At 34.9% G+C, this 25,058-nt stretch overlaps 1 protein-coding gene across 2 annotated transcripts in view; it reads left to right on the top strand.

Moving 5' to 3' along the window:
- The window catches only part of Adam10 (ADAM metallopeptidase domain 10), a 135,734-nt gene that overhangs the window by 13,261 nt on the left and 97,415 nt on the right, over nt 1-25,058 (top strand). For both annotated transcript variants that reach the window (XR_007107010.1, XM_047539059.1), the window contains exon 2: nt 17,239-17,389. Coding sequence is in view for 1 of the 2 variants with exons in the window: in XM_047539059.1 (XP_047395015.1) it covers nt 17,239-17,389 (151 nt within the window). In the remaining variant the exon portion in view is untranslated. The remainder of the gene's footprint in view (nt 1-17,238; nt 17,390-25,058) is intronic.

Below are 25,058 nucleotides of genomic sequence, written 5' to 3' on the forward strand. Positions count from 1 at the left end.
ATTGTTGTCAGGTAAACACCTGTTTCTCTTTTATTAAGGTCTTTACATGAGGACACCTTTAGTGAATATTCTCCTTTTTATCAGAGGGTTAAGAGGAATTTAAGATTTGCATTCATGCCAGGTGTAGGGCTGCATAACTGTAATCCCAGTGATTTGGGATCCTGAGGCAGAAGGATCTTAAGTTTGAGGCCAGGCTTAGCAGTCTATTGAGACCTTCACCAATTTAGCAAGATCCTGTCTCAAAATAAAAATAAAAAGAACTGGGGATGTAGCTCAGTGCTAAAGCATCCTGGGGTTCAAATCTGAGGACCCCCCCCCAAAAAAAAAAAAAGATAGGTTAATTAAGTTAGAACTTTGGCTATAAGAACTAAGTTGCCCAGGGCATGATGGCACATACCTGTAATTCCAGAGACCTAGGAGACTGAGGCAGGAGGATTGGGAGATTCTGTCTCAAAATAAAATAAAAAGGGGGCTGGGGAGATAGCTCAGCTGGTAGAGTGTTTGCCTTGCAAGCACAAGGCCCTGAGTTTGATCCCCAGTACCGCAAAAAAAAAAAAAAAAATAAAATAAAAAGGGCTGTGGTTGTAGCTCAGTGGTAGAGCACCCCTGGGTTCAATCCCCAGTACCAAAAAAAAAAAAAAAAAAAAAAAAAAATAGAACTAAGTTGCTAAAAAAAAAAGTTATTTAAAAAATATTAGTTATCATTCACTGTAAAAGTTAGCCTAAAAAGGGAAATAAGGGGTATTTCTACAGAGTATCTCCATGATTATGTGAGTATGCCTCATGAAACTTGCATGTTTTGCTGTTATTATGGTTAAAATTTTAAAAGCTTTTTTTTTTTTTTTTTCTCTTTCATTTTTGGTTAATTAGAGCTACTCTTGGGCAGGCCACTAACTTCTATGTGCCCCCCCCCCCCCATAGTAGGAATTGAACCTAGGACCTCCCTCTTGCTAAGGCAAGTATTTTTACCACTGAGTTATATCCACAAACTTTCTGTGCCTTATCTTAAGATTTATATGTATCTTACATGGTTATTTTTAAAGTTAAATTAGCTAATACATTCATTAGTAATTGTAGCCATAATTTATTGAATTGTTTCATAGTATGTGTTGTACTCTCTTCTAAGCATTTTGTATGTAGACTTAATCCATGTAACAACACTCTTAGTCACAAAGTACTGCTGTTTCACCCATTTTTACAGATGGGAAAACAGGCATAGAGAGTAGGTAGCAACTCTGTCCAAAAAGTTGTTGAAAAATGATAGTGTTATATGCTACATGAATAATTGCAGAGACAAATACACAACTGCATTTATTTCATCAATAAAATAACTTTTAATTTTCCGTATGTGGTGAATAGATCTATAATTTTTTTTTTTTTGATACTGGGGATTGAACCCAGGGTTGTTTTACTACTGAGCTACATCTCCAGACCTTTTTAATTTTTATTTTGAGAGAGGGTCTCACTGAGTTTCTTAGTTGCTGAGTTGAGCATGAATTTGTGACCCTCCTGCCTCAGCCTCTTGAGTTTTTGGGATTACAGACATGTGCCATGCACCTGGCTTAGAAATTATAATTCTTGGTTGAGTAATCGTAGGACCACATTTGTTCTAACGATTGGGTTATGACTCTGTTAATTAACAGGATTTAACCTGCTTTCTTTATAAAATAAATGAAAATGGAAAAGTTCCATAATTAAATTAATATTTTTGAGTACCTATTTTGTACCTCACTGCTGTAGGTGTTGAGAGTACATATTAATGAACAAAATAAAGTCTTTGTTTTTCAGTTCATGTTCCAGTGGTAGTGTTGGGAGTATATGTTAATTAGAACTGATACGAAGAAAAATAAAGCAGGATATTAGGATGAGGATGACAGGGATATGCTTTTTTAGATAGGATGATCAGAGAAAGCTTTTGGGGGAGAAAATGAGTGGGTAACTCAATGATGTGCAGGTCAATTCTGTTTTGGGGGAAGATGTTCCAAATAAAGAGAAAAAAAGAAGACTAATGTGGCTATAACACATAAAGTAAGGGAAATGTGGTAGAAGATAAGAGAGATATGGGAGTTGAGTGGGAGAATGCAGACCCTTTTAAGGATGATGTTAAGTTGTAAGCCATAATTAGGACTGTGAGTGAGTTGGGAGGCCTTTGGAATGTTTTAGCAGAGGAGTGACATGTGTCTTTTCTTGAACAGCCATTAAGAGGCAGGAATGGAAGCAAAAAAAAGACTAGTCATTTATTATGGTCTTTGGCTGTCTAGACACTTTGGAACATTGTTGTGTTTGGCACATTTTCAGCCTTAAGAGTTCCATCAACGTAATTCAAATTCTTAGACTTTTATTTGCAATGAGGAAACAGGCATGTAACCTAGTTTTTGAACTGGGTACCTTCGATCAAATCATCTCTGGAGGCTTGGATTCTGAAGTGAACAGACATGTTTGCTTGCTGAAGTTTTGGCAGTAGTATGCATCCTTTAGTCAATTATGACATCCCCCTACCCCCGCCGCCCCAAATATTTTTAGTTTGTGTTTTGGCATAAAGACATTGACGATGCAACAGTGTTAATATTTTTCCAATTTTGAGAGGGAATTATGATGGATACTGGCTTCTAGGAATTACCTGGGTAGTGTTAATGAATGTGAAAGCGGGAAGGGTTTCAGTATTATTTTTAAGTAAATAAGGAATTGGAGTAGACAGCTTGACATTGTTACTTCAGATGAGAGAATATTGCATGAGAAATGTAGGAATCAAATAAGATCAGGCTGAACTCCAACTGGTGGACTTAAGCGATCTTCCTTTCTCTGCCTCTTGCTTAGCTGGGACTTCAGGTGTGGTCTGCCGTGCCCACCTCTGATTTGTGATTTCTCTTGATTTGTTTGATATTATAAAAACAGTGATAATGTTAGTATCAGAGCATGCATATTTATACATAGAACCCGGACTGGGAGAGAATCTAGCATATCACAAGGATCAGGACTAGAGTAGATGATAAGGAAATGGAGTAGACAATTAGGCAGCTTGACAGTTGGGAAATCAGGAAGATCTGCAATAAGGAGATTCTTATACCAAAGTAAGTGGAGCAGAGGCTAAGCCCTGTTTAGACAGAGATGGGTGAATTTGTAAAATTTCTCAGTGAGATCTGATGACAGAACTGCCTTCTCTCTCTACTTTTTGAGCTCTTGACTGGTAGCTAAAGTGTAGGAACAGACCTCAGTTGAGTAGGTTCAGACTCTGCATGTGGGAACAGGCAATTTTGTGGTATCTGACTGAGGTAAGTAGTACAAGGGTTGGGGATTGGCCAGGGCTCCTGTGGAGTGAACCATGCCAATTTCATTTTCTAGCTGTGGAAATCAAGGGTATACATATATATTTTTTGGTCTCCAAAACGTATATTCTTTTTTAGTATTTCATCATGTTTTTCTACATCTTAAAGGTAGATTTCAGTGCAGTTTTTGAAAGGTCTGTGCCATGTGCTGTATTTTGATTTTTTTTCTTTTTAGGTTTTTGTAATTACTTCAGAAACACTAATGTGACTGACTTTGTTTATGATGAAGATAGTAGAATTGCTGTAGATTATCTTGAAATATTTTTTTTGCCCTATATTGGGGATTGAATCCAGGGGTGCTCTACCATTGAACTACTCACAGCTATTTCTGTCTTTTTCTTTTTCATTTCCTTCCTCCCCTCACCTCCTGTCAGTACTGGGAATTAAACCCAGGGATTTTTACCACTTGGTAGCATCTGCTGTTCCCCATCCCTTTTTTATTTTGAGACCTCAAACTTGCAATTTTGCTGCCTTATCCTCCCAAGATTATAGGTGTGCATGTAGGTGCCTATCCTTCCTAGAATATTTTTTGATGCAGAATCTCATTAAATTGGGGAATGCTGGCCTTGAACTTGTGATCCTTCTGTCTCAGCTTCCCAAGTAGCTGGTATTTCAGATGTGCACACTATGCCCAACTATCTTGTAATTCTTGTGACTAAGATTATCTCCTTGGCATTGTCTCCTATTTGCTCTGCAGCCTTGGGCTTGTTACATATCCCTCAAATCTTGATTTTCTTTAAAATTGGCTAATAGTTCTTACTTTATAGGTTTTTTGGGTAAAGTGATAAAAACGTTAGTAGTACAAAGTTTGGGAGTTAGCAGGTGCTTGATAAATTTTAGTTATATCCAATTCATAAGCATTATTTAAACAAATAAGATGTTTAGTCATAATATTTTTTGTGTATAGTAAGCTATCAGTGTACATTAAAAAAAACTAGAATACTTAAAAAAAAGACAGTTTTGGAATTTTAATTTTTCTCTTTAGAGATGTGAAACATGGAACTGTTTTAGAAAATGTTTTTGTGTCTTTTAGCCAAAATTTCATTTGAATTTTTAAATACTATATTTTTAAAATAGAAATGAGAAGAATTGGCCTTAGCACAATTTTATAATATATGAAATGCAACAATGAAAAACTAAAGGTATTCTTTAAAATTGAGAGCAAAGTAAAAGTGCCTTCATTCACTGTTATTCAGTATGATTTGGGGTAGTCCTAGTTAGTATAGTAAGTTAAAAAAAGAGAACTAGGGGTATCTGTGTAACTCAGTGGTAGAATGCTTGCCTAGGATGTAGAGAGGCCCTGGGTTTGATCCCTAGCATGGGGGAGGTAAAATTATAAATAGATAAGTAAGATTTAAATACAAAAAGAAGAAACAAAATGCCTAGAAGGAGAATAAGAAATATTTTTAGAATTCTGAATGCAAAATCAAGGGGTTCATGATCTCCCTTTAGAGAGACAGAACTAATAGGATATAGACAAATACATGCAGATATATAGATGTGGTCATATGAGAGGGACTTTATTCAAGGAATTGGCTTATGTGATCATAGAGGTCTGCAGACCATGGGATGCTGTAGTGTGATTTTGGCCAAGTCAAAGTCGCATGAAGGCAGCATATTGTTGGGTCTTTCTTTTTAATCCAATCTGCCAGTCTATGTCTTTTGATTGATGAGTTTAGGCCATTAACATTCAGGGTTATTATTGAGATATGCTTTGTATTCCCAGTCATTTGGGCTTATTTTTGGTTTTTAACTTGACTTGGTTTCTACTTTGAATGGATTTTCCTTTAAGGTAAGTTCCTCACTTTGGTGATACATTGTTGGTTTTCATTTCCTTCTCATGGAATATTTTGTTGAGAATATTCTGTAGGGCAAGCTTTCTATTTGTAAATTCTTTTGTTTATCATGGAAGGATTTTGTTTTATCTTCAAATCTGAAGGTTAGTTTTGCTGGATATAGGATTCTTGGTTGGCAACCATGTTCTTTCAGAACTTGAAATATGTTGTTCCAGACCCTTCTAGCTTTTAGAGACGGGGCTGAGAAATCTGCTGATATCCATATTGGTTTTCTGCTATAGGTAATCTGATGCTTTTCTCTCGTAGCCTTCAAAATTCTATCTTTATTTTGTATGTTTGGCATTTTCATTATAATGTGCTTTGGTGTGGATCTATTGTGATTTTGTGCAGTTGGTGTTCTGTAAGCCTCTTGTATTTGATTTTCCATTTCATTCTTCATGTTTGGGAAATTTTCTGATATTATTTCATTGAATAGGTTGTTCATTCCTTTGGTTTGTATCTCTGTGTCTTCCTCAATCCCAATAATTCTTAAATTTGGTCTTTTCATAATGTCCCATAGTTCTTGGAGATTCTGTTCATGATTTCTTACCATCTTCTATGTTTGGGCAACTTTATTTTCAAGATTAAATATTTTGTCTTCATTGTCTGAGGTTCTGTCTTCCAAGTGGTCTAGTCTTTTGGTGATGCTTTCCATTGAGTTTTTTATTTGGTTTATTGTTTCCTTCATTTCAAGGATCTCCGTTTTTTTTTTTTTTGTGTGTGTGTGAATTTCTATCTCTTTGTTGAAAGATCTTTTGCTTCCTGCAGTTGCTCTTTAAACTGCGTATTGATATGATCATTCATTGCCTGCATTTGCTCTCTTATCTCATCCTTTGTGTCACGAATCATTTTAATCATGTATAATCTGAAGTCCTTTTCTGACATTTCTTCCATCGTACTGTCACTGGATTCTATTAATATAGAATCTAGTTTTGTTTGGACCATTTTCTTCCCTTGTTTTTTCATGTTCATGTATCTTCCCCTCTAGCAGTGCAGATCTGGGGTATTGCAGTTTCCCCCCTATAGGCTTATAGTGACCCTATAGGTTTCCAAAATTTTTTCTTTAAGGGGAAGATCAATATTAGCATTGCCCAGTTCAGACAGTATGCAGCCCGAAACCAAATAGCCCCTATGAGGACGTTAACTATATTGTCATAATAAACAGAATGAGTTCCATTATTATCTTCAGTATAACAAATAGATTTGCAATAAGGTCTACTGTTTCCAGTGGAGGACAAAAAGGATGTGGAGGGGTATAGAATGTAGCTGTTAATGGGATAAGAAAAGAATATATAGAAGGTCTATATCATAGAAAGAGTGCGAATGCAATCAAAAGAAGTCGGTTGTTAGCATGGAAAAAGGAAGAAAGAGACTCTGAGGGAACAGGTAAACAAAAGGAAAAGAGAGCAAAAAAGTAAAGAAATAAAAACTTAAAATTTTTCAATAAGGAGGAAAAAGAAACTCTACACTGTAACAGTCATATAGTATTCAAACCTCCCAGTCGTCAGTAGCCTGATGTATGAGAGTTACTTGACAATGAGCTTCCAGTCTCCAGCAGGTGTCTCAGGATGGGATTTGCCCCACCTAAAGATGGGAGATACAGCTTCCAGGATTATCCAAGATGGCTGCTCTGGCTTCCAAATGTGTTGGCAAATGGAGAGCTGCAGCTCAGGGTGTGGGTGTGGTCAACCGAAGGTCCTGGAGGCAGGTTGCGGTTGGTTGGGCAGGGGTCCTGGAGGTGGGGTGTTATAGTGGTTGTGGGATCCGGGAGGCAGGGTGCAGTCAGTCATTCTGGGGGTCCTGGTGGTAGGGAGCAGTCAGTTGATGTGAGGACCATGAAGGCAGGGAGTGATCGGTTGGGCTGAGGGATCCTCAGTCAGTCCGGCAGGGGTCCTACAAGTCCTGGCTGTTGTCTCAAAATGGCGGCAGCCACGTGTAACCAAACCTGCAGGTACTGTGACAGTGAACTTCCAGGTTACAGCAGCCAGCTAGTGCTCCACTGGTGGTCTGTGGTCAGTCTCCTGATGACTGTTGGACAATGGGGAGGTGAACCTTGGGTGGTGGATGGTGGGTAGGTGAAAGGCAGGCGAAGGAGAGGCAAGCGGCAGGCAAATGGCGGATGGTAGGTGTCAGACAGTGAGCAATCTGCACTCAAAAAGTAGTCGATATGCTGGCAGACTGCAGGTGATCGCAGTAGACAAATGGGGTAAACAGCAGGGGATCGATAAAGCTGCAAAAACTGCCTCACCAAGAAACAGATATCCTCTGCTTGAAACCCGAGTTACGGAGCGACGAGGAACACAGCCTCCCTCTAGTCTGCCATCTTGGATCCTGCCAAGTCAAAGTCTCAGATGTGGGGAAGTTCATGGTGTAACTCAGTCTGAGGCCAAAGGCCTGAGAACCCAGAGATGGGGACAGTATTGTAGTGTGTCCCAGAGTCCAAAGGTGTTCTGATGTTCAGAGGCTGGAGAAGTGTCTCAGTTCTAGTAGGGAGGGAGAGAGAATGAATGAGTGAGAGAATGAGAATGATGAGAATGAACTTCTTCTCCTCTGCCTTTTTGTTCTGTGTGTTTCTACCTGATTGGATGGTGCTTGTCTGCATTGATCGGATCAGTGTGTACATCTTCCCCACCTAGTTCACTGACTTAACACACTAATTTCCTTGGAAATACCCTCACAGACACACCCAGAAACAATGCTTTACCAGTTCTCTAGATATTCATTAATACAGTCAAGTTGACACCTAAAATTAACCATCACAGAGGTCCATTGATTTCAGGTTAGTAACCCTATTACAGGGGGAAATTGAAGAGTGGGTTATAATAAACCGTCAATACTAATGAAACCAAGTGTTTAAGTGACTTCCCAAAGATTTGATACCTGTTGTTTAACATTTTGTAATGCTGTTTATTCAGCTCTGCTGTGTGTGAAAGCAACATGTGTAAATGAACTTAGCTGTGTAGTAAAAATAACTGTCCTTAGTGTTATAGGTTGGAGACTTGTGCTCTATATTATAGGATACTTTCTGTAAACAGTGTTTTACCAGAGACGTCGGTTGAGGCACTATTTTTTTTTTTTTTTTTTTTTTGCGGTGCTGGGGATTGAACCCAGGGCCTTGTGCTTGCAAGGCAAGCACTCTACCAACTGAGCTATCTCCCCAGCCTGAGGCACTTTTTAAAATTCCTTTGTGTTTTGGACTGGGGATTGAACCTGAGTTGCTTAACCACTGGGGCACATCCCCATCTCTTTTTAAATTTATTTTGAGACAGGGTCCTGCTAGGTTGCTTAGTGCCTTGCTAAGTTGCTGAGGCTGACTTTGAACTTGGAATCTTCCTACCTCAACCTCCTGAGGTGCTGGCTCAGTGTGCCATTGCCCAGCTTTAATTACTTTTTAAGTGGTAGCACCGGGTGGTGTGGTACCTAGCCCTAGTAATATACTGTTACACACTGACCATGATGTAGAGAAAAAAAAAAAGGATACAAATGTTGGTAGAATTGAGGGAATTTCTGAATGAAGAAAATTTGCAGTGCTTCTCAAACTTTAATATACATCTGTATTCCTCTGGAAATTAGGTAGTCTGGGTTAGAACCTGGGTCACTTGGAGGATCAGTAGATTTATGGGGTTGGAGCCCAAGATTGCACTGTGAAGAATTTTCCTATAGGTACTCATGCTGCTAGTTTTTGAAACAGTTTGAAGAACAATGTCTGTGTGTTAGGAAAATGCAAAATGATACACATGTTAAAAGATTTAATTGGGTAAGGACTGAAACATTCAGAAATCCAAATTTCTAGACTCTGTGATAAAAAGTTAATGACTATCTTGTTATGTGAACACATGGTGAATAGTAGGTTTCCCGATTTGTTTTAGTTTTTTAGCTTAAATGTTGAATTGGACATCTCTTCTAAGAAGTTCTTTAAAGTGGTCTAGTTGCTGCTTTCCCAACTGATCTTTTTTTTTTTTTCTCTTGATGTTTGTTTCCTTTGCTATTCTTTTGTTACCTGTAATCACTAGTTGGCATTTATTCTTTTATTTCCCCTCTCTTTTGTTCGTTATGTCCTATTAGCAAAATATATAGTTATTTAGAAATAATGAATCATTAAAGGATGCCTGATAGTTTATTGGAGCTGAATGGGATTTTTTTTTTTTTTTTTTTTTGGTACTGGGGATCGAACCCAGGGCCTTGTGCTTACAAGGCAAGCACTCTGCCGACTGAGCTATCTCCCCAGCCCCCTGAATAGGATGTTGATTTCATTTATTTTATAGAGTGAACAAGTGGGAATATTTTGAGTTGTCTTTGTTTTCTTTGTTGGGGTACTAGGGATGGAACCCAGGCCCTTGTGCATGCAAGGCAGGTAGGTACACTTGGAGCCTACACCCCAGTCCAATTTGTCTTTGCTTTTTTTTTTTTTTAAGAACTTTTTTTTTTTGTACTGGTGCTTGAATCCCGAAGCACTTTGCCACTCAGCTGTATCCCAAGCTTTTTTTTTTTTTAATTTCAAGATAGGATCTCATTAAATTACTGAGGCTGGCCTTGAACTTGTGATCTTCCTGCCTCAGCCTTCTGAGTCTCTGGGATTTTAAGTGTTGTGCACCACCAATGCCTGGCTTCTAGAATTTTTTTTATTATAAAAAAAATTATAATTTAGGGAAAAGAAGAAAGAAAGGCCAACCCATATACCTAGTACTTTGATTATACATTTTTGTTTTTTAAAAAAAATTAATTCAACTTTATTGAGGTATAATTTACATATGATAAAATTTAAAATTAGTTTTAAGTGTACAAATTCATGAATTTTGAGAACTGTATGTAGTCATAACTACAGTCATAATAATATTTTACAATCCAGAAAGTTCCCTTTGCTCTTTATAGTTGGTGAAAATACTTTCTGGCTTCTCTTTTGATTTCTTCCTTACTGATGGACTATTTAGAAAGTGTAAGTTCCTAATATTGGGGAATTTTTCTGGATATTTGTTAAATTGGTTTAATTCTAAATAGGGAATAAAGATTTCAGTCTTTTAAAATTTATGGAAGCATGTTTTATGGCCTAGAATTAAGGTCTATCTTAGTTAGTGTCTATGTCCCCTTGAGAAGAATATGTATTCTTTTGTTGGATGTTGTAATGTTTATAAATTATTGGTCAGGTTATTTATATTGAAGTTGATAGTGTTCAAATTTTGTTTATACTTACTAATTTTTAACTTTGTTGTTGTTCAGGAAAGATTGTTACAATGGCTAACTCTAAAAGAGATTTGTTTATTTCTTTCAGTTCTTTTTTTTTTTTGATGTTGAGATTGGGAATTGAATTCTGAGGCACTCTACCACTGAGCCACATCCCCAATCTTTGCTTTTATTTTGAGACAGTGTTTTAGTTAGCTTTTTCGCTGCAGTAAATAAAAGACCTGACTAGAACAATTTTAGAAAAGGAAGAGTTTTTGAGGGCTCATGGTTTCAGAGGTCTCAGTCCATAGACAGCCAGCTCCATTCCTCCTGGCTTGAGGTGAGGCAGAACATCATGGTGGAAGAGTGTGGTAGAGGGAAGCAGCTCACTTGATGATCAGAAAGCAGAGAGAGAGACTCCACTCTCGAGATACAAAAATATATACCCCAAAGGCATGCCCTCTGTGTCCCACCTCCTCTTGCCACACCCTACATACCACTCAATCTCTTATCAGGGGATTAATTCATTGATTGGGTAAAGGCTCTCATAACACAATCATTTCTCCTCCAAACCTTCTTGCATTGTTTCATACATGAACTTTTGTGGACATCTCACATCCAAACCATAACAAAGAGGGTCTCACTAAATTGCCCAGGCAAGCCTTGAACTTGTGATCCTCCTGCCTCAGCTTTCTTGAATACCTGGGATTATATGCTTGTACCACCATACCTGGCTTAGTTCTATCAAGTTTTTCTTTATATACTTTGAAGTTTGATTATGTACATACATATGTAGGATTATAATGTTCTCTTATTTTTTACCTTGTAATTTATTCATTCTTTATTCACTTGATTAAGAGCTTTCTTACTGTACATATTATGTTTCACCTCAACTTTTTTTGGCAGTAGGGATTGAACCCATGGGTGCTTAACCACTGAGCCACATCCTTAGCCCTTTTTTATATTTTATTTTGAGACAGAATTTCACCAAGTTGCTTAGGGTCTTGCTAAATTGCTGAGGCTGGCTTTGAACTTGTGATCCTCCTGCCTCAGCCTTCTGAGCTGCTGGGATTACAGGAGTGCACCACCATACCTAGCTATGTTTTCCCAACTTTGTTCACAACTGAGTTCAGGGGGGTTTGTTTGGTTTTCTGTGCTCAAGTTTGCTCAGTTGCTGCAATTGCTGTTGGCTTGTTTTCTTTTAGGATCAGGGTGGGTGCTTTTAAAAAAATTTTTTTTTAAAACATACTTTTAGTTGTTGATGGACCTTTATTTTATTTATTTTTTGTGGTGCTGAGGATCGAACCCAGTACCTTACACATGCTAGGCAAGCGCTCTACCACTGAGCCACAACCCCAGCCCCTATTTGTCATTTTTTAAAGAGGTTGTTTCTAGGGTGTGCAATATATATCTATAACTTATCACTGTAGACTTTCAGGTAATATTATTCACTTTGTGTGTGTGGGGGGGTGTTGAGAATTGAACCCAGGGCCTCATGCATACTGGGTAACACTCTACTACTGAGTATATCCCCAGCTTAAAAAAAAAAATACATATATATGTGTGTGTGTATGTATATAATACAGGGATTGAACCTAGGGGCACTTAATTACTGATCCATATCCCCAGTTCCTTTTTATTTTTTATTTTGAGATCTGGTTCACTAATTTACTTAGGGCCTTGCTAAGTTGCTGAGACTGACTTTGAACTTGCCATTCTCCTGTGTCACTGGGATTACAGATGTGTACCAGCACACCTGGCCCCTATTATTCTACTTCATATACAGTATAAATAAAGTTAAATTGTGTTGTGGATGTTGTATATTTTTATACTGTGTGTCTTAAAAGCCACAGTACATCATTTATAAAGAAAATACGGTCACTTTAAAATAGATTAAAAAAGGAAAAAAACTCATTTTCTCATACATTTATCATTTCTATTACTATTCTTTGTGTCAGTATGAATTTCCATCTAGTGTTCTTACTGCCTGGAAAATTTCCTTTACCGTTTCTAGTAATGGTTAAGTATTAATTGTTAAGCTTTGAAGTCCAAAAAAGGCTTCATTTCATCCTCCTCCACCCTTGATCTGTGAAAGATATTTTCAATGGTTATAGAATCTTTGGCTGAGAAAGTTTTGCATACTTCAACATCTTTTGACTTACCTAGAGTTGTGCTGTCATTTTTATCCTTGTTCTTCTGTATGTCATATGTCTTTTATTCTGGTTTCTTTTGTATTTCCCACCTATAGTTCATTTTAATGTATATATTTAAATTTATTATTATTTTTATAAATATACATTTTTTTGTCCTATAGTTTCAACCATTAGCCTGTGATTTACTTTAAAAAATTTTTTTTTAGTTGTAGATGGACACAATACCTTTATTTTATTTTTTAATTTTTATGTGGTGCTGAGGACTGAACCCATGCGTCACATATGCTAGGCAAGTGCTCTACTACTGAGCCACAATTGTAGTCTCCTGTGATTTACTTTTGTGTGATTTCTCTTTTATATTTTTCTTGGATTGTGTTGATTATCTTAGGTTTACAATTATGTTTTTCACTTCCCTGCATTATGTTTATTTTCCAGTATGCTCCTTAACCTGTAAAACAGTTATTTTAATTAATTAACTAATTAATTAATTTTTTTTTTGTGGTTCTGGGAATTAAACCCAGGCCCTTGTACATGCTAGGTAGGTACTCTACTACTAAGCCTACATCCCTGGCCCTTTAAAATTTTTTTAATTTTGAGGCAAGGTCTTGCTAATATTGCTAGGGCCTCATTAAATTACTGAGTTTAACCTTGAAGTTGTGACCTCTTGCCTCAGTCTCCCTAGTTTCCAAAATTACAGGTATGTATCACATCACTTAGCATGATCATATACAATCTTTTTGAGAATTCCAGGGTTCTATTCTCTTTTGAGATATTTAAAAATGTGAATCGCATGACTTCTGAGGGATAGGGGCAGTGTCAGAAGTCCAGTGTGCTATGCTTTCCTAGATTTTCATTAGAATGTTCTGTTTATTTGGCTCCTTGTTTGAAATATTTTATCACTAGGTTATTATACCCAGTGTTTAGTACACTGGCTCTCTTGGAAAAAAAGAAGATTAATTCTCTGATTTATAGCCTTTTCTAATTTCAGAAGTATAAATACTCCCTCTCCAGCTGATTTCAAACTACCAACATAGTATCATCAAGCATGGAGTTGGGAAGGGAATTGGTACTTGTGACCTGTATCAACCAGCTCATGCATACACTAGTTATTTTATTTGGTTTCATTTCTTCAAGTTTGTTTTTGGTGTTTATATGTGGGGAGAGGGAATACTTTTTATATAATTCCCTCCTTCCCCTCTTCATGTCATTAATATTGAGATGGAGAAATTATAACAGTTTTCATATATTAACATTTTTTTCATATTACTGAGATCATCTAAATACTGATATTGAGGTATAATTAACAGAAACATTCATTAGTCTTATATAGAAGATAATCATGTGGCCTTCATAGCTATGCGTTCTTACATAGCATTTTTACCTTTCTCAGTTAAATTTCATGAGTCATATCCTATGTCAATTGTAAAGAAAAACATTGTGCAGGTCCTTTGCCAGTGAAAGTGAACATTATGTGCTTTATAAAATTCCTTTCTGTGGGATAGAGAAAAGATGATTTTGTTTAATAACTTTTCCAGTAATGTTCCATCTATGTAAATAGTTGAGCTATATCACGAATCTTTCACTAGAACAGAAAGTTATTGTTTTAAGTTATCAGAGGTGGCAAAATATTTTATCTGAACTGAGCATTGAAACTTTTTTGGCTGGTGAATGTTGCTTAGTGGTAGAGCACTTGCCTAGCATGCCTGTGGCCCTGGGTTCAGTTCCCATCATCAGAAAACAAACAAACAAAACCCAAAGCACAAATAAAAAGCCAGAAACTTGGTAATTTTATTCTGTATTTTTAGTGCTCTCATGTTTTGACAGTGACCCATCATGTGAGATCAGGTGTTGAATTTTTCACTTCTTACATGGGAGTTCAAAAAGTTTAGAGTTTATGTGCAAGGCCCTTGGTTTAATTGCCAGCATCCCCTCAAAGGTTGAGGTAGAGAAATTATGAAATACAGTTTTAGTATGTTATCTTAACGCCCTCCAAAATTTTGGATTTTTGGATTAAGGATGCTCAATTTATATTAAAATTGAAGTGAGCTTGGGATAAGTTAAAGATCTATATACCTTGAACCCTAAAAGAATGACTAAAGTAGCCAAAGATTTGTAGATAATAAGCTGACAAAAAGATAAAATGGAATAAAATAATATTTAGTCTAAAAAAGGTAAGAAAAGCACAAAAGGGAACAAAGAGCAGATGACACAAAAGAAAATAAGCAAGATGATAGACTTAAACCTAATCATATAGTAACCACTTTATTTTTCATTTCATTTTAGTTTTAGTGGTTCTGGGGATCCTCACACTTGGTAGGCAAGTGCTCTACCACTGAACCATGCTCCTAGTCCAGAACCATTTTAAATGTAAGTCATCTGAACACCTTCAATTAAAAGGTAGAGATTGCCAGATTTAGTAAGAAGCAAGACCCAACTATATGCTGCCTACAGGAACTCATTTCAAATATAAAGACAAAGATAGATTAAAAGTAAAAGGATAGGTCTGGGCGTGGTGTTGCACGCCTGTAATCCCAGCAGCTCGGGAGGCTAAGGCAGGAGGATCTTGAGTTCAAAGCCCATCTCAGCAAAAATGAGGCATTAAACAATTTGGTGAGACCCTTTCTCTAAATAAAATAAAAAAAGGGCTAGGGATGTGGCTCAGTGGTTGAGTGACCCTGAGTTCAATCCCTGGTTACCCCCAGGCTACCCCAATGCCTCTTAAAAAAAAAAAAAAAAAAAAAAAAAAAAGGATAGGAAAAAGATATAATATGCTAGTCAAAAGAAAAAAAAATGAAATGACTATGTTAATGTTGATAAAGTAGATTTTAGAGCCTAAAATATTATAAAAGAATAAAGAAGGCCATTTCACAATGCTACAGGTATGAATTAATTCAAAAGTCATAATAAACAGGTATATAAACGGAACTTCAAAAATATATGAAACAACTGCATGAAAAAATGAAGTTATAATCATAAACAGATTTTAGTTCTCCCAATAACTGAACAAGTAGAAAATCAGTAAGGATGTAAAAAACTAGAAAAATACTGTTGACCAACTTTACCTGATTGACATTTATAAACTACTCCAACAGTCAGAGTAGCTAGATTGACATTTCCATAATACTCACCCAACAACAGCAGAGTTCACATTCTTTTCAAGTGCATATATTCTATGGCTATAGAGGAATTACATTAAAAGTTAATGACAGGGCTGGGGTTGTGGCTCAGTGGTAGAGCTCTGGCCTAACCTGTGTGAGTCACTGGGTTTAATCCTCAACACCACATATAAATAAGTAAAGATATTGTGTCCACCTACAACTAAAAAAAAAAAATTCAAAAAAGTAAATGACAGAACTATAGGTAAAAATTCTCAATATTTGGAAATTAAACAGCAGACTTATAAATAACACATGATCAAACAAGAAATCAAAAGGGAACTTAGAAAGTATGCTGAACAGAATGAAAATGGAAATGTAGCATAATAGAATTCCTGAGTCGCTGCTAAAGCAGTATGTACAGAACACATATTTATAGCACTAACACCTATGTTTGAAAAAAGGTCTTGAATTGACTGCCTTACCTTATGAAAGTAAAAGGAGAAGGGCAAATTAAATTCACCATAAACAGAAGGAATAATAAAGATTTAAGTGAAAACAAAATACAAAAAAAAAAAAAAGAAAGAAAAATCAAAGGAATTAAATGGTATTGTTTGAGAAGGTCATAAAATTGATACGTTTCTAGCTATTCTGATCCAGAAACAGAAGAGAGAAGGTAGTTTATATCAGAAATGAGAAAGGTAACATCACTATAGATCCAAAAGATATAAAAAAGTAATATTATGAATAACTTTATTTCCATAAATTCAACCGTGTGGGTAAAATGGAGAAATTCTTACCAGAGTCCACTCAGGAGAAAATGGGTGGCCTGAATAGCTTTTTATCTACTTATGAAATTGAAATTGTAGTTAAAAATGTATCCACGAAGAAAACTCCAGGCCAAGATGACTTCACTTGTTAATTTTAACAAATGTTCAAGGATGAAATACAAATTCTACATAAATTTGTTTAGAAAACTGAAGAAGAAAGAATACTTTGCACCCTTTTTTTTAACCTTATAACAAAACTTGGCAAAGATAATACAAGGAATGAAAACTAAAAACTGGTATCTCTCGTGAACATGGAAAATAAAAATTCTAAACAAAATTGTAACAAATTGGGCTGGGGAGATAGTTCAGTTGGTAGAGTGCTTGTCTTGCAAGCACAAGGCCCTGGGTTCCATCCCCAGCACCGCAAAAAAAAAAAAAAAAAAAAAAAAATTGTAACAAATTGAATTAAAAAATAAGGCCAAGTGTCATTTATCTCAGGAATGCAAGGTTGGTTTAACATTAAAAAATCAGTTAATTCATGCTATTAACAAAAGGAAAGAAACTGTAAGATTATCCTAAATAGGTACAGAAAGAGTAGGTGACAAAATCAGCATCTTATAGGTTTGATCTGCAAAGTCTGATAAAAGTGAACTTCCTCCATTTAATATAGGACATCTAAGACAAGCCTACATCTAATGCCCAAACTTATGTGTGGTTGAAATTACACTCTAGTAAGTTTTAAAAATGTAGAGTAATATTAGTGGAAGATTTATAATATTATTACTGGGATTAGTGGGACAATTGTTTCATACATATTCATAGATACTTTAGTGATCATGTTAGAACTAGAAGGGGCCTACAAGATAATGCTAATTCAAATTGTTGTCTGTTTTGTATAGGTCAGTATGGAAATCCTCTAAATAAATACATTAGACATTATGAAGGATTATCTTACAATGTGGATTCATTACACCAAAAACACCAACGTGCCAAAAGAGCAATCTCACATGAGGACCAGTTTTTACGTCTAGATTTCCATGCCCATGGAAGGTGAGTAAATTTATTGCTGTGTTTGAAGTTTCCCTTTGTTCAGTCTAAAAGAAGAAATTTATACTCTTTTTTTCTTTTTCTCAAAGAAAAGGTCCCTGTATGGAAATTTAGTCTCCATAGGAATTTGGTATATACATTAAAAAATGTCTTCAAATGGATTGCCCTTTTATATGTTAAGGGAAACAACCAATTTTAAATGTTTTTGAATTATGAATCAGATTTTATATATGTTATAGAAGATATATGCCTTTAAAGAAGATTCTGTGTTCACAGTTTCCTACCACTTTTATGTTTTCTGGTCAATATATATATCCTCTTGTGCCAACAGAAAAGATAACTCTGTGCTGTTGAATAAGTCATTTGCTTTCTCATTGACTCAATTTTATGTTCTAAAATAACACCTGTTATTACGTGCTATAATGGATTCAATCTGAAACAGAATTCTTAACAGATAAAGGACAGCCACGGTCTAAAAATTATTGAGTGCCTTTTGTATTCTTTATTTAAACAATATTTTTAAGATGTTGTAGACATTTATTTTATTCATTTATTTATATGTGGTGCTGAGAATTGAACCCAGTGCCTCACACATGCCAGGCAAGCGCTCTACCCCTGAGCCACAACCCCAGCCCTGCCTTTTGTGTTCTTAATGCTTTATGTGCATTTTCTTAATCTTCTCAACACCAAGAAAGGTAAGTATTTCTTTGTATCTGAGGGAACTAAGGCCCAGAGAATTTAAATAATTTAACTTACACAGTGCATATTCAAAATCCTGTTTTTTTTTTCTCTTTCCTCCCTTTCTTTGTTGGCATACTTAGATATAAAATCTTTGATATCTTTGTTGGGCCCTCTCTTGCCTGCAATAATTATCAAATCTATTCTTTTTATACTGGTATAACCTGGATTGAGACCTATGTTATTCACTTCCCAATAGGTTTCTCAGTTTCTATTCTATCGTTAAAGCTAGTCTGCATACTTTACAAGTATGACTCTTCCCAACATGCTTCCAATTTCATGGCAGCTTATTGAACCAAAGGCTTCCATTATTAGCTAGGCCTAATTTGCCTTTAAGGTTTCTCTGTAAATTAATCAGAGCATGTTATTCTAAGCTTAACTTTATTCCATCTCCTAGCATCAAATGTCTTTTTCACCCAGAATGGTCTGAGTGTTTGCTGTATATGTACAATTTTTTCTCTGTGGCATTTACCTAAAATCCCTGTTTATATTTTAACATACAATTCAACTTCTGCCTCTTACACATTTTACCCCTTCCTCTGAACTTTAAAATTCGTTATATGTGCCATTGGTATTTGATTTGTGTTCCCTTCCTTTTCATGTGTGTACTATTTATTTTTCTACAGCTGTGTTTTTTGTTTCTCATATGCAAGCACCCTGGTTACCATTTATTATTGTCCATTATATTGCATATATAGTATACAGGTGCTTAGGAAAGATTTTCTTTTCTTTTTTTTCTTTTTTTTAAATTGTTTTTATTTTTCAGTATTGGGCACTGAACCTTTGAACTCCATCCCTAGTGCTCCCACCCTGTTTTTCTTTTTCTTTTTTCTTTTCTTTTTTCATTTATTTTATTTTATTTTATTTTGAGAAATGGTCTTAGTAAGTTGTTGAGACTTACAATCCTCCTGCCTCAGCCTATTAGTTATTGGGATTACAAGTGTACACCACCATACCCAGCAGCAAAGATTTTAATGGATTAAAAAGTCAGATAATTAGAAATGCTATAAAACTTATAAATTATTTTTATAATATATAAAAAAGTATTTTGCCTGTGAGAGTAAGTTTATTATTTAATTTAACATATTTTCCATATTACAATAGCAATTCATGTAAAATTTTATGATTCTTCAGTTCAGATACTTAAAAATGACCCGTTCTTTATTAGTACTATGAAATAATGAGCAATTATTAGCCTTCATAAGTTTTTAGTGATCTCTCAAAATATACTTAATATTATACTTCGATGTGGTCTGATTATTAAAAGGAGATTCTAGTTGCCCGTGATTTGGATACCACATTCCTATTACATCTTTAGATTTTTATTAGTTTTATCACATATTGCATATTATGTGACAAAACCAGATCTCTAGCTTCTTTCTGTGTGTGTAAACAAATGAGAGAGATGATAAGAGTAAGTATCCAAAACATTTGACTGCTAGTTAAAAATTACTTAGTCTACCCTGGGGATGATGGAAAGATAAATCAAACATAGATCTGATAGGAACAGTAAATGTGCACAAGTCATTGGATAAGAGAAAAATATGATATGGTGCTTTGGGGATAATATACCATAGATATTTAAAGGAGGGAGAATTTCTGATTGAGGCTCTAAACAGAGGGGCTGGAACTAGAAAATCTTATGTAAATTAGTCTCATGTGCATTGATCATCTTAGGGTACTTTTAACAGAAATCTGTTTAATTAACTCTATAAACATATTACATTTTCTATAATTGATCCAATTTCAGATATTTTGTTTTCTCAACTGGTATATTTGAATATTCACACTCACAGGATTTGGCCCTAAAAATTGTTTTTTGTAATTTTCATAGTTAAAAATATGTTGGTTTGATTGTTTAATTTTTCCCTTTCCTTGAAATAGGCCTACAAAATGATTGGATTAGTGTGTTTGATTTCCTTATGAGGTCTCTCCTCCTCCACTGTAGATACAATAAATACCAGTTTGGTACACCATATTTCCTCCTAATAGCATTTGTATCTGTATGCAAATAATTACTTATTTGGAAAATGATAATTTGCATTGTATTTTAAATTTTTTTGTATTTATATTTGTATTTCTTATGAATGTATTGTAGGGAAGACTTGAGCTGCTGTATCCTGTCCTATAAAATATGTTGTATCTTATGTACTGTGGCTAGACTTGTTATCTACTTTTCATCCTTTTAAAATATAAAGAAGAGTCTGTTTCTCCTGTTCACATAGGAGGACTACTCCAGAATCAAATAATCAACTTAATCAATTACAGACTATGTTACATATTGTGCAGTTAACTTAAATATACAAAGACAAATATACTTGGAAAGGGTTCTGTTGAGATGGACAATTATGACTTATATTTGAGTTCTAGCCCAGACTCTGTGTATGTTCCAGTACTAAAGTAATTCTTTGTGTTTATTTATACCTAAGCACATGAACCAACAGACTTCTTTCAACTTTGCTTTTAAATTTCCTAAATAATACAGTATGTATTACATTGCAGGTTTACAGTTATTGAATAAATGTTTAGATTCTTCCAAACCCAGAATCTTAAGAATTCCATGAAAAGCTATTGCTCTTGAAATAAAGTTATAAAGTTGCTTGAAAATTAAAGTTCTGTTTGAGCTAGTGCTACAGTTGTTGAGGAAAGAGGTGTTTTAAAACAAAATATTTTGAAAATAGGTACTAGGATAAAATAGATCTCTTACCTATGCTTAGAAACAAAGAATCAATTTTCTAGATTTCTGAAATGGCTTCATTTGGGTGAGCTCTGATAAATGGGATTGCTCACTGCAATGTTGTGTTGTATGTAAGTTATAGTATTTATCACATTTTATGATAACTGTTTATAAGCATGTCTCTTGTTCCTTATGAACTTGAAATGTAGAACCTGAGTTTTATTCACTTTTTTTTACATGGATGATAATCATTTAAATTATATTGAGGGAAGTAATGAAGGAGGGAAGGAAGAAGGAATAAGAGTTATAAGCATAAATTGCTGACAGGGGAAGTATATAACCAGTATTTTTGTTTAGGATTGGCCCTAATCATAGAAATCAGAAATAAAAGTAAACAATCCATTGCTCATGGCATATTCAATTTGGTGGATAGTGAAGTACACTGAGATAGGTTTTCTACTGACATATTGTATGCTCTGTAATATCTCATCCTCTGCAGCAGTTGGTTTTCTTTATTGCTCCCTGCCCACAATGCTGGGAATTGAATCTGGGGTCTCATGCATGCTAGGCAATCATTCTACCACTGAACTACAACCCCCAACTCCATAGCAGTTGTTCTTAATTGCTAAGTAGTAGGCAGATTTATCATATTATGAACAGACAGAATTTTAATAATAGTTTCAGAACATTTGTTTTCTCTCAATCCTTGAATTCATGCAGAAAGTATATATGAACATGTTAGTAGGGGCTATATTTCCTTTAGTCTTCTTAAATACTAGTATTCTTTAGTCTTCTTAAATACATGTTGTATCCTGCCTTAACTATCATATATTCCTGGTTTAACTATCAAGTATTCCTGACTTGACTATCATGTATTTTAGCCTTGCCATGATACCAGTGAACTATAACTGCTTTAGGAATTTTGCTAATGTGATTTTTGTAAAATCCAGGTTTAATATTGTTTATAATATAATATAATTATAATATAATATAATATAATATAATTCTATAATATAGTCTTGGTTCTACATAATATGACAATATTTCTTTGAGTTAGTTTGGAGGTATCTTGGTCTTTATCTCTGTCCTATCATGAGTTAGGTAGCAGAAACTTTGACCTCTTTAGACAAGCCAACACATTTGAAGGACCATATGTAAGAATCCAGAAAGTATAATTGGATGCCTGCTTTTTTAAAAAAGGGGTAGAGAATAAATTCGAATTGTGTACAAATGCTGTTGTTGTGGGTGTGGAAAAACAAAAGCAGGAAAACACTGACTTGTTTAGTTAAATTTATGCCAGCAAAATTTGAACAAATATCAGTAAAAATTCCCAAAGGGAAAAACGGTATTTCTTTTGTACTTAGTTTGTGTCAGGTACCATATAGCCAATGTGTTTGTTTAAGTACACTTCACAGTGATGTCTCAGTAGTGGATATTTTAGGATGTAGTATATTTTGTTCTTTATTGTTTCGTCTATATAGAAATTAAAACTCTAGTAAATATGTTTTTAAAGAAATCTGAAGGAATGCTCTTTGCTTGAATTTCTGAAACATAAGAAAAAGCCAGAGTTGAGTAGAGTTCATGTAAATTTTGTATGACTTAAAACATGTAAATTTTGTATGACTTAAAGGTTATATGAATTTTATATGACTATAGGTTCCTGGGAACTGATCATTGCTTTGAGTTTAGCTTCATAGATATGATTTTAACATGAAATATTTTTCTCTTACATGTTTTGAAAGCACTAACCAGGGATTGCCTGGAAAAAGAGGGGAATGAATCTTTTTTTTTTTTTTTTAATTCAACTGAATTTTCTTCTTCCTGCTTTGCAAAGGGAATTGCAGAAAAGAGTATAAAAGTGTTTTTCTGGCTGTTTTTAATTCTTTGGATAAATCCTTTCCTCTATAAAATAATCTCAAACAGGTTTGAATCAATTGCTTGATTATTGGTATTGCTAGTAACTTAAGTTTCTGAGGTTGTTGGCCTAGATAGTGAATGTCAAAAATTAGGCATATGTGTAGTAGAGAAGCCTATCTGTTATTTTCCTTAATTGTAAGTTATATTTCATACTAAAACGTTGCCCTTGCAGTTGAGTCTTGTGAAATAAGTACTCTAGCTGTGATTTAATCCAAGTTTATGGCTAAGTTTGATTTTTTTTCCTGTTCTTTAAGGGATTAAGTCCCATGTCAGGTTGTTTTGCTACTTCTTAATATAGTAAGGATTTTATCTAAAATTTCTTTAAATTTTTATCCTGTTTCCTTACACTTGAACATCCTTTATAGAAACTGTGTTGAATGAATTTGTTTATTGTTTTTATTACATTGTGCTTGTTTGGGTTGTTTTATTAAGTATCAGTGAAACCTTGTGTAGTAGTATAGTGATAATTTTAAACTAAGTAATAAGTTTAAATTTCTTTAGTAATCACGTGTAGTTTCCTTTTGAAATCATTACTGAATACTGATTACTTTTCTATTTCCACTTGTTGACAAGTATTTTTGATACTTGTATTTTGTGTGCATCTCTGAAATCTGAAGACATAATCACTTTGTGCTAGCAAATTTCCAGACATTCTGTACTGAACCAACAAATCAAGATTTTTAGTAATAATGGTGTGGGACCAGTAGTTGCATTGTGTAACAGGATTTGTTGTCAGATTATTATTTTTTTTTTTAAGAAGCTTTCAACCACAAGTTAAGTTAAACAAATCTTGATCTCTGGATTGAACAAACAAACACATTATATATTTCTGTTAATTTTAGGTTTGAGCTATAAGAGATATTTCTGTAGTTTTAATATGCCATAATTTACTGAGTCAACTTGCATGTTTTATTTCAACCCAGTTGTTGTTTTATGTTTTTATTAAACATTTGTTATATTTCAGGCACTAAGTAATCATTAAGAATAGAGTAGCCAAACAAGACCAGTCCTTGCTATGTGGAGTATATGGGCTCATGGGACAGTCAGATAAGTATTGGTTTAGGAATGACAGCTGTGATAACTGTTAAGAAAGGAATGCTCAGAAAATTGCTGTGGCAGTAGAGAGGGAGGGATACCATCTTATTTAGGGGACAGGGAAGGCCACTTTTAGGAAATGGCATTTAACTGACACCAGAAGGATGACTAGATAAGGTGTTTTAGACCAAAAAAGGGGAGGAAATGTCCTTTGGACAAAGATACTGAGATGAAACATGACTTGTTCTTGGAATTAAAGGAATTTCAGTATGACTGGTGTTTAAAATATGAGGGAGAGTTGAGACTTGAGATGTATACATGAACCCAAATCTTTGAAAGTATTTGTCAGTCATGGTGATTTAGCCATGGACAATTTTTAATGATAACTTTAAGAGGCTTAAAAAGTCTACTCTGGATGAGAATGAAGGATACTTTAAAGAAGGTAAAAAGACTAGCCAGTGTGGTGATACATACCTGTAATCCCAGCAGTTTGAGAGGCTGAGGCAGAAGGATCACAAGTTTGAGGCCAGCCTCAGCAGTTTAACCAGGCCCTACACAATTTAGTGAGACCCTGTCTCAAAATAAAAAGGGCTGAGGATGTAGCTCAGTGGTAAAAGTACCCCTGAGTTCAATCCCAGTATCAAAAAGAAAAAAATAAAATTAGAAAGACTAGATGGTTGAAGCAGGTCTGGAAACGGTTGCACTAGTCCTCATGGGAGGCTGTGGTTTGGATTAAGATGATGCTAGAGATTATGACAATGTGAATGGATTTGAGAGATTTAAAAAAATATTTTTATTAGTTGTCGGTGAATCTTTATTTATTTATTTGTATGTGGTGCTGAGACCCTAACCCAGTGCCTCACACATCTAGGCAAGTGCTCTACCACAAAGCCACAATCCCAGCCCCTTGAGAGATATTTTGAGGGTAGAATTAATAGGACTTGTTTATACTAAGGTATAAAGAGGTGTTTAGACTGTTTTCTGGTTTGAACAAATAGGTAGCTACTGAGTCCAATTTCTGAAATAAGGCATCAGTTAAAAAATATTACAGTACTATCAAGCTTCTTTTAGTTTTTGGACTTGATGTAAGTTCAACAAGAATATTATAATAAGACCAATAAACTAAATATATTCATTTGACACAATTACATTTAAGAATGTTCAGGTATAATTAGTTATAGCTACTGGAACTGCTATAAACATAAGGAGAGGTCTTAAGTTTAATTTTGCATATGTTACATGAAATTTATGAAGAGGGCCTAGGAGAAAGCTCCACTAAATGCCAGCATTCTAGTTGGGGATTTA

The sequence above is a fragment of the Sciurus carolinensis genome, chromosome 2, assembly GCF_902686445.1.
Source record: "Sciurus carolinensis chromosome 2, mSciCar1.2, whole genome shotgun sequence".
NCBI lineage: Eukaryota > Metazoa > Chordata > Mammalia > Rodentia > Sciuridae > Sciurus > Sciurus carolinensis.